The sequence below is a fragment of the Myotis brandtii genome, unplaced genomic scaffold (assembly GCF_000412655.1).
Source record: "Myotis brandtii unplaced genomic scaffold, ASM41265v1 scaffold668, whole genome shotgun sequence".
Classification (NCBI taxonomy): Eukaryota; Metazoa; Chordata; class Mammalia; order Chiroptera; family Vespertilionidae; genus Myotis; species Myotis brandtii.
In genome coordinates this window covers 852,110-865,409 of record NW_005370597.1, presented here as the reverse complement: position 1 = coordinate 865,409, position 13,300 = coordinate 852,110, and the positions used below count along the sequence as shown (strand labels likewise).

General features: G+C 43.1%; 1 protein-coding gene across 3 annotated transcripts in view; it reads left to right on the top strand.

Moving 5' to 3' along the window:
* Nucleotides 1-6,312, top strand: part of CDC25C (cell division cycle 25C) — a 23,863-nt gene extending 17,551 nt beyond the window's left edge. For 2 of the 3 annotated variants that reach the window (XM_014529118.1, XM_014529117.1), the window contains 5 exons: nt 1,364-1,426; nt 4,332-4,430; nt 4,981-5,114; nt 5,486-5,597; nt 5,791-6,312. In XM_014529118.1, coding sequence (XP_014384604.1) covers nt 1,364-1,426; nt 4,332-4,430; nt 4,981-5,114; nt 5,486-5,597; nt 5,791-5,943 — 561 coding nt within the window. In that variant the 3' untranslated portion in view covers nt 5,944-6,312. The remainder of the gene's footprint in view (nt 1-1,363; nt 1,427-4,331; nt 4,431-4,980; nt 5,115-5,485; nt 5,598-5,790) is intronic. The other variant, XM_005881115.2, reaches the window with a different exon arrangement.
* The last annotated feature ends 6,988 nt before the right edge of the window (nt 6,313-13,300 follow it).

Here is a 13,300-nt window from a genome sequence, read left to right as displayed (position 1 = left end):
GCTCTATCCACTGAGCCAAACCAGCCAGGGCTATAAAGCAAATCTTGATGGACATAAAGGAAGAGATTGACGGTAATACAGTCATAATAGGGGATTTTAACACCCCATTGACATCAATGAATAGATCTTCCAGACAGAAAATCAACAATGAAACAGCTGTCCACTCCAAATCTTATCAACCAGAGTGTAAGTGCTTTTAACATCTTGGTGTATATCCCTCCAAACTTTTTTTTCTTCTTAATTTATTTCAGAGAGGAAGGGAGAGGGAGAGAGAGAAACATCAATGATGAGAGAGAATCATTGATTGGCTGCCTCCTGCACGCTCCACACTGGGGATCAAGCCTGCAACCCAGGCATGTGCCTGGACAGAACCATTACCTTCTAGTTCATAGGTCAATGCTCAACCACTGAGCCACTGCGGCCAGGCACTCCACACTTTTTTCTGTGTGTTTTCACAAGCACACATGTACACACACAAGTACATTTTTTGGTTATCCACAAAAAATGTTTATACTGTTTTGTGATCTGTTGGGTTTCTTTTTTCTCATTTATTAAATCAGGAACATTTTTTCATGTCAGTAAAGAGTTCTGCTTTAGCCCTAGCTGGTTTGGCTCAGTGGATAGAACGTCGGCCTGCGGACTGAAGGGTCCCAGGTTTGATTCCAGTCAAGGGCACATGATCCCCAGTAGGGGGTGTGCAGGAGGCAGCAGATCAATGATTCTCATCATTGATGTTTCTCTCTCTCCCTCTCCCATCCTCTCTGAAATCAATTTTTTAAAAAAAGAAAAAGTTCTGCTTCATCATTTTTAACAGTACAGTATTTTATTCTTTTTTTTGGCTACCCATAATTTCTTGATAAATCCCTTCTTCTAAAATATTTTATAATTTTTCTTTGTGAAGTATACCAGGATGGACAGACATAGTTTTAGCTACATCTAAAACTTTATACACATTCTTAATTAGTTGCTGCAGTTTTTAGAAATTGAATGCACATTATAGAGACCATTGGTGGAGTATTTTTTGTTTTTTTTAAGGCATCTGGAGTTTAAAGTTCATTTGGAAAGGACAATAGCCCTAGCTGGTTTGACTTAGTGGATAGAGCATTGGCCTGCAGACTGAAGGGTCCTGGGTTCGATTCTGGTCAAGGGCACATGCCCGGGTTGTGGGCTCGATCCCTGGTGTGGGATGTGCAGGATGCAACCTACCAGTGATTCTCACCATTGATGTTTCCGTCTCTTCCTCTCTGAAATCAATAAAAAAAATACTTTTTTTAAAAAAAGAAAGAAGGACTATATATGGGTGTTTTTTCTCAAATTTGGTTATAGAAAAATTGCTGTTTCATCTCTTTTTTGGTATTTCTAGGTATGTGCACTGCCAACCGTGTCAGGGCGACACCAAGATCTGAAGTACATCAGCCCAGAAACAGTAAGCAGATTTCTGGAGATGGTAACTGGTTACATAAGCTACCATCTGGTCTGTTCTGTCCCTAAAATCCCCACTTCCGATTGTATTTCTTTCACTGACTGTGTTCACTAACAGATTCCTTATTCAACTGAAACTGTATTAAAGGGCTTACTTTTATCCCATTCTTCTGTCACCTTCGTTTTTAATTAAACAGATGATATGTAATTTTTATGAAAGGAAAAAATGAAAGAAGGCAAAAAAGGAAGGAAGGAAAGAAAGGAAAAGAAAAGGACAAACCCCAAAAGGAAAAATCACTTCATTTGAGTAATCTTACATCCTGGTTTACATGTTACAATTTCATTTATGCCTACTAGTGTAGGGTAATTATTAACACTGTTCTTTCACTCTAAAAAGTGTCTCAGTGCCCGGCCAGTGTTGCTCAATGGTTGAGCATCAACCTCTGAACCAGGAAGTCAGGGTTCAATTCCTGGTCAGGGTGTATGCCCAGGTTTCGGGCTTGATCCCTAGTGGGGGATGTGCAGGAGGCAGCCAATCAATGATTCTCTCTCATCATTGATGTTTCTATCTCTCCCTCTCCCTTCCTCTCTAAAATCAATAAAAATATTTTTTAAATAAATAAATAAATAGTGTTCCAGTTTGTGCAATTATTATTTGGTCACTCTACCCATAATCTTCCCACCAGAGACAACCACTAGTAATATTTTCCTGTGGCCTTCCAGATTTTATTCTGGCATATTCTTTATAATAATAGGATCATGATAAACATGTACTGTTACAATTAGCTTAGTAAGACATTGTAAACATCTTTCTATATCAATAAAAAGATTGCCTTAGCTGATTTGGCTCAGTGGATAGAGCGTTGGCCTGTGGAGTGAAGGGTCCCGGGTTCAATCCCAGTCAAGAGCACATTCCTGAGTTTCGGGCTTGATCCCTAGTAGGGGACATGCAGTAGGCAGCCAATCAATGATTCTCTCATCATTGATGTTGTTATCTCTCTCTTCCTCTCCTTTCCTCTCTGAATTCCATAAAAATATATTTTTAAAAAAATTGATTGATCTATATTATCTTTTTAATGGCTATCTAATATTCTGTTACACTGACATGTAATTAATTTAAACAAACCCCTATTATAATTATTTTTTAAATTTTTTTTTAGAGAGAGTGGAAGGGAGAGGAAGAGACAGAGAGAAACATCAATGTGAGAGAAACACGTTGATTGGGTGCCTCGAGCAAGAGTCAGTCTGGTGACATGCAGGGGACATGGCACTTCAGACAGAGGGGAGAGCATAAGTAAAAAGAGTAAAAACAGAGGAGAGGACAGCACCGTGATGGCGAACCTTTTGAGCTCGGCGTGTCAGCCTTTTGAAAAACCCTAACTTAACTCTGGTGCCGTGTCACATATAGAAATTTTTTGATATTTGCAACCATAGTAAAACAAAGATTTATATTTTTGATATTTATTTTATATATTTAAATGCCATTTAACAAAGAAAAATCAACCAAAAAAATGAGTACACGTGTCATAGGTTCGCCATCACTGGTCCAGGGCATCAAAACCCTGTTATTGAATATTTATTTGTAATATTTTGATAACTTAATACTGAGATGAATATTATTGTGCTACATATTAAAGTACTTTTCTGTTAGAAAAGAAATTGCTGCCCTAGCCATTTGGCTCAGTGGCTAGAGCTACAGCCTTCAGACTGAAGGGTCCCAGGTTCAATTCTGGTCAGGGGCACATGCCTGGGTTGTGGGCTCGGTCCCCAGTGGGGGTCATGCAGGAGGCAGCCAATAAATGATTCTCTCATCATTGATGTTTCTATCTCTCCTTCTCCCTTTCTCTCTGAAATCAATAAAAATATATTTAAAGAAAAAGAAATTGCTGAGTCAAAGTGTAATTACATTTATTTTATTTTTTAAAATATTTTTTAAATTGAATTCAGAGAGGAGAGGAGAGAGTGTAATTACATTTATTTTATTTTTTAAAATATTTTTAAAATTGAATTCAGAGAGGAGAGAGAGAGTGAGAGAGAGAGAGAAACATCAATGATGAGAATCATTGATTGGCTGCCTCTTGCATGCCCCCTACTGGGGATCAAGCCCACAACCGGGACATGTACCCTCGTGTAATTACATTTATTTTATTTTTTAAAATATTTTTAAAATTGAATTCAGAGAGGAGAGAGAGAGTGAGAGAGAGAGAGAAACATCAATGATGAGAATCATTGATTGGCTGCCTCTTGCACGCCCCCTACTGGGGATCAAGCCCACAACTGGGACATGTACCCTCGACTGGAATCGAACTTGGGACCCTTCAGTCGGCAGGCCAACGCTCTATCCACTGAGCCAAACCAGCTAGGGCTACATTTATTTTTATATGTATTGACAGTGTGAGTGTCCACACGGGGTAGGCAGGTGATGGAAAGGATGAACTAATTTATACTTCTACAACTTAAATGTCCTCTGGGTGTCAAACTTTTTCTTCTATATTCTTTTCTAAAAGACTTGCTTTCTTCCTTTATAATGGAGGGTGGGGAACCATTTCCCATCTCTTGCAAAATCTGGATCTTTAGCTGCTACCTGTACCACTGCAGAAGTCTTTGTGTGTCTTCTGAAAGACTGATTCCAGCCATGCTTGCCTCACGAATAGTAGCTTCAATATGGTTTTCCCCAGTATCCTGGCAATACCAGCTATTTTGGTTCTCTAAAAAGGCCACTTCCTATTCCATCTTATGTGGGGTGGGGCTGAACCATTGCCACATTTCAAAATAGGGGGACTTTGGAGGCTAGGCCTTCAGTGGAATCCTAGGTGACTAAATGGAGTGTAAATCAGAAACTGTGAAACTGGCTCTTTTTTCCTTCAGAGTGACAGTGAGCAGGGTATTCAATCATAGCTTCTATGCAGGTGGCTGCCTTACTGTTGGGGAAATTCCAGGGTCTGATTGAAAAGTTTTATATCATCGATTGCCGCTATCCATATGAGTACCTCGGAGGACACATCCAGGTGAGGTTACGTTGGGGACATTAGCAGGGAAAGGGTTGGAGATAGCTCTTTTTGAGAAGAGTCTGTGGGCAAAGGATTCTGTGAACTCTAGAACCAGGGCAGACATACATTTGGAGCACATCAAAGCTGTAAGTCTTCACTGCTATTCTAATTCTGTATACTTGGAGCAATTTACTTTCCCCTTCCCTCCTAGACCAATCTCCCTCTTTTCTGTAGGAGCCAAGGGCTCTTACATGGAAATAAAAACATTAATCCAAGGGCTGAGCGGCACTATACAAACATTTTACTGCTCATAGACATTTCTCACATTGATCCTATACTTCAGGCAGTTTAGTTCTATGAGCATTTATTGAGTAACAACTACACACCAAGCTCTATGCCAGGCCCTGGGGGTAGATACAGAGATACAGTTAGGTCTCTTTGAAAGTGCTTATAGTCTAGCCTTCCTAGCCCAAATTTCCCAAGGTAGTATGGTATCCCAAGTATTTCTAAGTGTTGGTTTTACTGTCCACAGGCCCTTGAGGAAATACTTATTAAAATTTTTCTACAGGGAGCCTTAAACTTGTTCAGTCAGGAAGAACTGTGTAACTTCTTTCTGAAGATGCCTATTGTCCCTTTGGATACCCAGAAAAGAATAATCATCGTGTTCCACTGTGAATTCTCCTCAGAGAGGGGCCCCCGAATGTGAGTGTCTACATGGGGTAGGCCAGGTGATAGAAATTGAACTTGAGTTGAGACTTACAAGGGAACCTTCCCAGACTGAATGAATGAATGCTCTCTTCTGAGGTTTGAAGAATGATAGGGAGGTGTAAGAAGGGGGTTTCTACAATTCAAAAGTTTGGAGCTGTGAAAGAAAAAGGATTGGGAATTAGGCACTAGTGGAGGAAAAGAGAAAGAATGGTGCTACTTAGATCTTGTTTTGCAAAGGGAATGAGATCTGGAAGTCCTTATGGAGTTAGCAATAGTCTATTCTTTCTTCCCTTCCCCAATGAGTGGCCCATGGAATCCTGACCTTACTTCTTTTCAACTCACCCATCTCTGCGTTTTCTTTAAAGGTGCCGCTCTCTGAGAGAAGAGGACAGGGCCCTGAACCAATATCCTGCATTGTACTACCCAGAGCTGTATATCCTCAAAGGGGGCTACAGAGACTTCTTTCCAGACTATACGGTAAAGGATGGGACATGTGGGCCAATCTGGGAGCCTAGACTTGGGGAAGCCAACTTGAGCGTGCAGCTCCAAGGGCATGCAAGGCCCTCCAAGAAGAAATTGCTGATCTTAGCTACTACCATCAGCCTCTCTATTATTCTGGGTAGGCATAATAATAGAGGATCCCTCACTCTGTCCCTGACTTTTCTTTCAGGTGCTGTGTGAACCACAAAGCTACTGCCCTATGCATCACCAGGACCATAAGGCAGAATTGCTGAGGTGTCGAAGCCAGAGCAAAGCATGGGAAGGGAAGCGGCAGCTGCAGGAGCAGATTGCCTTACTGGTGAAGGATGTGAACCTACGATAATAGATCAGCTGCTGGCTGCTTAGGAGTCACCAAAAGAATGTAGAAAACCTGGGCAGAAAGAGGCCAACAGGCTGCCAAACTGATGCAATCCTAGGCTTGGGAACTGGTTAAGTTTCAGAAGAGTTGCTGGCTGGTGGAGCTGGCTGGCCCTATAAACTATAGCCTTGGGTTGTATTGAGATGTGTGTTGCTTAAGGGAGTGTTTGCATTCTCTTTCTAACTATAAGCCAGCCAGCTAGCTCTTTTTCTCCCTGAGGTTCAGGCTATGCAAGAGAGTTGCCCACCTTCTTTCTCTGTATTTTCTTTCTTTCTTTTCCCCCTCTCTCTCTTTATTAAATGGAAAATAAACATTGTAGAATGAGAGATGTGATTGTGAGCCTAGTCTGCTCCTAGAAGATGTATATGAGGAAGTGTTCACCAAATTAGATTCTTTCAGACAAAAAGGTATAATCATCTCAAATTCAGAGTTAAGACCACAGTGCTTTTCTCAAGATCAGCTAGTGGATCTCAGACTTTAGACCCTGGCCCTAGCTGGCTTGGCTCAGTGGATAGAGTATCAGTCAGTCCAAGGACTGAGGGTCTCGGGTTCAATTCCAGTCAAGGGTGTGTACCTTGGTTGCAGGCTTGATCCACAGCCTCGGTCAGCACATGCGGGAGGCAACCAATTAATGAGTCTCTCACATCGATGTTTCTCTTTCTCTTTTGTTTAAAAATGTATTTTTAATTGATTTCAGAGAGGAAGAGAGAGAGAGAGAGAGAAACATCAATGATGAGAGGGAATCATTGATCAGCTGCCTCTTGGGATCGAGCCCACAACCAGCACATGCCCTTGACTGGAATCGAACCTGGGACCCTTCAGTCCATAGGCCAATGCTCTATCCACTGAGCCAAACCAGCTAGGGCTGTTTCTTTGTCTGTCTGTCTGTCTGTCTCTCTCTCTCTCTCTCTCTCTCTCTCTCTCTCTCTCTATATATATATATATATATATATCTCCCATGTTCTTTAAAAATCAATGGAAAAATATCCTCAAGTAAGGATTAACAAAACAAAAAAAGATTAAAAAACAAAAAAAGTTTAGACCTTGGACCATCACTATCATCTGAACTTATTTAAAATACAAATTTTCAGGCCCCACTCCAGACTTAGTAAATCAGAACCTCTGAGTTAGGGCCCAGAAATCTGAGTTTTGAAAATCTCCCTTGTAGGTGATTCTGATGCCCACCAAAGTTTGAGATCCACCGCTGTGGAATTAAAATCCTTTTGTGCATTCTTTTTTTTTTTTTAAATATATTTTATTGATTTTTTACAGAGAGGAAGGGAGAGGGATAGAGAGTTAGAAACATCAATGAGAGAGAAACATCGATCAGCTGCCTCCTGCACACCCCCTACTGGGGATGTGCCCACAGCCAAGGTACATGCCCTTGACCGGAATTGTACCTGGGACCCTTCAGTCTGCAGGCTGACGCTCTATCCACTGAGCCAAACCGGTTAGGGCTTTTTGCACATTCTTTAGCAATATTCCAGGCTTTCCTTTCCTAAAGACCATTTCATGGTATGAGTTACACTAAAGTGTTTCCTAGACTCGGCCCTCTGGTATCGAGGCGTAGAAAACCAGATGAGTGGCATTCTCTACAGCAAGTGATAGGTTCAGTTTGGCTCAAAAGGTTCCTTGTCTATAGCCTCAATGGAGTTTTGGCTTTTTCCATTTCCCAAACTCTTTCCTTCACTCTATTTCACAGCTCAAAAATACAAGTTTAGATTTAATGCTGTTGGAAGTAGAGATTTGCCCTAAATTTATTTTATTTATAGAATAAGAGAAAATAAAGTACCAAGTAAGATCAGTTAGACTTAAGGAAGACCTTTTATTTTATTTTTAAAAATTACTTTTAGAGAGAGAGAGAAACATCAATTTGTTATTTCACTTATTTATGCATTCATTGGTTGATTCTTGTATGTGCTCTGACCAAGGACCAAAACTACAACTTTGGCAAATCGTGATGAAGCTCTAACCAACTGAGCTACCCAACCAGGGCAAGGAAGACCTTTTAAATGGCATTCTTCATCAATATCCCAGGTTTTCCTTTCTTAGAGTTTTTTAAGGCGAGTAGGCTTTTGTCTGCTTAATGAGATACAGCCCTATTTAAAAGTAAGCAGGTGGAAAGAGGGCTGGACTGATTTTTTTCAAGGTTTGCTAATGCTCCTCTGGAGTGTAGTGTGCATGCCTCACAGCAGAGGGCACCGTTGTATTCTCTAAGCCAGCCGCTGGAGCCTGCATCCTTCACTCTTAGCAAATGCCTGTCTGACCAGAGGGAAAGAAAATACCTCTGGTCTCCCTGAGCCCTTGAGCTCAGAGCTAGAAGAGGTAAAGGAAAAAAAGGAGAGAAAAGCTGCTGACCCACCCCACACACCCCCACCAAGCAAGAACTCTTCATAGCCCAAGGAGGAAATTGCTTGGAGCACCTCCACTTTCAATAGTCAGGAGGGGCCCCTGACTCATTGCCTACCCTAGTGGATTATTTCCTGATAGTTCTTCCCAGAAAGGTAGAACCAAGCCCCCACCTGTGAAGAGACTGGTACCCATGTGTTCACATTTCAGTAATAATAATTGGAAATTCTGAGTTACATAACAAAAAAACTAGGGCTTAATTATCTACTTTGTGAAAAATTATGTTTGCCTAAAAGGCAACATTTTCCCATGTAATTTTTATTTGTTTATTTTATCTATTTTTAGAGAGGAAGGGAGAGGGAGAGAGAGAAACATCGACATGAGAGCAAAACATCCACCTACTGCCTCCTGCACGTGCCCCCATGGGGAATCGAACCTACAACCCAGGCCTGCGCCCTGTGCCCTGACCAGGAATCAAACCAGTGACTTTTCAGTGCACGGGACAATACACAACCAACTGAGCCACACCAGCCAGGATCCATATAAATTTTATAACATCCTCCTACTGTATAGGTACTATGTGGTTTGATTCCTGTTATTTTCAGGAGGTACTTATTGCATGCAAAATTTTTTTTATGACCTTGTGTATATGTAAACTACTTTTCACAGTAATTCTGAGGCAGGTACTGATTATTATGTTTTATAGGTAAAGAAATTAACTTATTTTAAGATCACACAGCTAGTGAATGGTGGAGTTGGGATTTGAACCCAGTCAGTATGGCTCCAGAGTCTGTACCTTAATGGATTTTCCGTTACCAGATCCTCATCAAAGAACAAAGTGCCTTTCTAGAGTTGGCATTGTGTAGCATGTAAGCCTCAGTTGTAGGTTCTTGATAAGTCAGAGCCATAAGGATTGCTTAGGCTTGGGAGGCTAAGAGCAGACACTATGACCCTAGCCCCTAGACCTCAGCACAAGGCTATTTAGGGGGTTAGTTCTGCACTATTATCCTTGCACAGCTAGTATTCATCATGAAGTCAAGCAAAAAAGCATGGGAACTTTTGGGCCTAAAAACTGCTTCTGGTTGTCAGTCTCAACCTAGGACCTGGCTGACCTCTGCCATAAAGAAGGGAGGAGCAGCCTTGGCTGGCATTGCTCAGTGGTTAGAGTGTTGGCCTACGCACCGATGGGTTGTGGGTTTGATTCCCGGTCAAGGGCATGTACCTGGGTTGCACATCCAATCTCCGCCCCCAGTTGGGGTGTGTGTGGGGGAGGCAACCAATCCATTTGTCTCTGTCACACGTGTCTCTGTCACATCAATGTTTCCCCCTTTCTCACTCTCTCCCCCGCCTCCCTTCCACTCTCTCTAAAAATCAATGGGAAAACTAAAGGGAGGAGCAGCTTTGCCCATGTGGTTCAGTTGCTTGAGCATCGTCCTCTGCACTGAGAGGTTGCTGGTTTTGATTCCCAATTAGGGCACATACCCAGGTTGTGGGCTCAATCCCCAGTAGGGGATGTGCAGGAGGCAGCCCATCAATGTTTCTCTCTCTATCTCAAAAAAAAAAGGATCCTTTCTCTTTCCTTCTCAGGGGTATAAAGTGGGAGACATAAAGGATTCTCTTTCAGGCAAATGTTAATGAAACACCAATTCCTTTATTTTTTTAAAATATATTTTTATTGATTTCAGAGAGGAAGGAAGGGGGAGATAGAAATATCCATGATGAGAAAGAATCATTGACCGGCTGCCTCCTACAAGTGGGGGCCAAGCCCACACTCTATCCACTGAGCCAAACCAGCTAGGGCAACACCAATTCCTTTAAACTTACATATATCTGGAGTTGTTAATTCTGAGTACCAGAGATATTCAGATGTGACACACAAGTATGGTCCTCAAAAAACTGACAAGGTAGAAAATTATTTTTTGTTTCCATCCCTGGCTCACTAGTATATTCAGCAAAAGGAAGAATTGTGTGACGTCTCCAGCTCCAAAGCAGTAAGTTGGGTGGGTGATGGGGGCTGGTTGAGTTCACAGGTGTTTAATTTCTGCATGCCACTTGGGATGATACCACTTTAAAAAATATTTTTAAATATTTTTATTGATTTTTAGAGGGAGAGGAAGGAAGAGGGAGAGATAGAAACATCAATGATGAGAGAGAATCATTGATTGGCTGCCTCCTGCACACCCCCTACTGGGAATCGAGCCTGCAATCTGGGCATGTGCCTTTGACTGGAATCGAACCCAGGACCCTTCAGTCCGCAGGCCGATGCTCTATCCACTGAGCAAACCAGCTAGGGCAGGATGATACCACTTTATTCAGTGCTTGGCATGTGTGAGGCACTGTGCTAAACCTTTTATTCAATATATACTATTTAATCCCCAGAACTGTTACACATATGAAGTAGATACTGTTATTAATTTAACAGATGAAAAAACTGAAGCACAGAAAAATCAAATGACGTGCTCAAGTCACCCAGCATGTGTTAGAAATGCCATTTGAACCTAGGCAGTCTGTAAAACTTTTGCTCTTAGCTATTCACTATATTGCTAATATCCTGGGTTAGGATAGCAGCAGAAATTAAAGCTTAACAGTGAGAGAGGACTTGATAGAAAGCGGAAAACCAAGATTACAAGTGAAAGTGGAGTTAAAGTACAGGGTCTTTGGACCTTTGAGCCCCAATCAGTGGGTTGCAATTCCTCCCAGGGCAGGGTTTGTGTCTGGATAATTTTTGCATCTGGCACAAAGCTGGACCCATAATCAGTCTCAAAAGACATTGCATTGAATAATGGCTGAGTAACATCATCTTTGTAGAAAGGACTGCTCACTTGTCATTATCCACAAGGTTCCCAACAGCAATGCTCTTTATCTAGCAGGTGTTGGCAGTCCTAGAGGACATATTTGGTGGGGAGAAGGGTATGCTAGAAGAGTGTTTAACATTAGTCTTTGGAGTCATATTTATTCGTAGAGGTTTCCTCAACCCTCCCCTAGTTTGGTTATCAGTCTCATTAAAGGCCCAATGATGCCAGGCTCTCCACCACTACCCCAGCCCCACCTGTGCCCAGAAATATGCTCCAGGCATCTCATTTACTCTCACAAAAAGCCTGGCCTCTTACAGGTAGAATGGGGCATTGCTCTTAGCCCACCTGTTTGACCCTGTTCCTGCCTTCCTGGTCCATTCCATGGGGATAGCATTGTGTAGACACTTTCAGTAGGCACCCTGAGCAAATGCCTTTTCCCAACCTACCCCCCCCCCAAACTTGATTTGGCTTTATTGCTGAAGGAGAGGGACAGCAGAGGTGATACCCCTTGACCACACCACATCTTTGTTGATTTGTAGGTCTCGGCCTAAAATTGTTAACTTTTGTTTTGTAAATTCTGTTCTGAGACTGTTGCCAGAGTGGGGGCTATAATAGGCTCCCCAGCTACAGGTTTTCTAACCTTAATGGAGGGGAGGGCTTGGGAAAGGTACATTAAAGGTAGGCCACCCTGAGGGAAAACAGGCCTTGTACAAAAGCTGAGTAGCCAGATGTTCACTTTCACAGTTCTGTAAGACTGGCAAGGCAGATAGAGATGAAAAAGAAGCACAAACTCCATTTAAAGTGCATTACAGCTCAGGAACCAGCTCCCCCTGGGCAGGAGAAGGGAGGAAAGGGCACAAGAGGCCACATTAGTCTCTCTCCTTATCTAGGGCCACATGTCTCTCTCCTGGCTTTGTGAAGGGTGATTTACACCCCTGGCTGGAATGACTCTCTCTTTCTGTGCTGATTACATTGGCAAATGCCCCCCAGAGGCCACAGCAGGATGGCCATATTCAGAAGCAGCAGCCAATAAATCTCAGAGGTTTATGTTGTGCTGCTCAGTACCCTCCTTTCTGGCCCTTCGCCAGGTGGACTGTGGCAGTGAGACGGCTTGGTTAGAGGGTTAGAGGATGAAACCCTCTGCTTCCTTTCATCATCCTCTTTCTCTCTTTAAGCACTGCTTAACTCTCAGTCATCCGGTCCTTCTGCCTCTATATTTGTGCTGGGAGCAGGTGGGAATCCACCCTAGGCCAACGAGTACCTTTGCCTCTATAGGTAGAAATCCTGGGCTCTGGCACAGCTGTTTCTACCTAGCTGCTTCATCTTGGGAGAGTAGCTTGCGCTCTGAAACGTCATCTGAAAATGAGGAGGCACCTAAGTGGTCTCTCCAGCTACCTTCCTCAGTGACCTTGTCTTTCTTCCAGGGAAATCTCTGCTAGTTAGTCTGAGAGGGGTTTAATCCTTCCATCCTCCCTCGTGACTCTGAGGGGGCTGAAGGAGTCTAGTCTGGCAAAGATCCTGGGATCTGCTCCCTGTCGGGGACCCATCTTTGTAGAATCTTGGGGTTAAAAACAATGACAGAATCTTACGAGGGGGCTGAAGGAGTCTAGTCTGGCAAAGATCCTGGCATCTGGGACCAGATCTGCTCCCTGTCCGGGACCCATCTTTGCAGAATCTTGGGGTTAAAAACAATGACGGAATCTTATCCTTGAAGATACTTGATGAGGGAAAAATGAAATCATAGATGTGCAAATCTAAGAAAGAAAAAGGAAAAGAAATGCAAGTGCCCTAGTGCTGGTATGTTCAAGTTTTGTTACAAGATTTCATTTGTGTTGGTTATTCCTTGGTGGTAGTGGGGGTTGGGGGGTGGTGAGAAAGGGTGCTTTTTTGGGATAGCTATTGGGAACCCCCAGATGGTGAGTCTCAGCGGTAGCTTCCCCAGTATCTCCGACGGGAGCCCAAGTGGGGGGTAGGGAGGGCGAGGCAGGGGGCTCAGATAGAGCACGATCTTCCACGCCCCTCCCGCTCCCAGGGCACTCGCCCTCTGCCCCCACCCCAGCGTTTTCTCCGTCCAGTGAAAGAAGAGGCGCGTTTGTGCGCTTCGGAGTGGGAGGGCGGCGCCCGGGACCCTGGTGCGAGAGTTGGCGCCTGGCGCGCGGGGAGGGGCGGGAGACAGC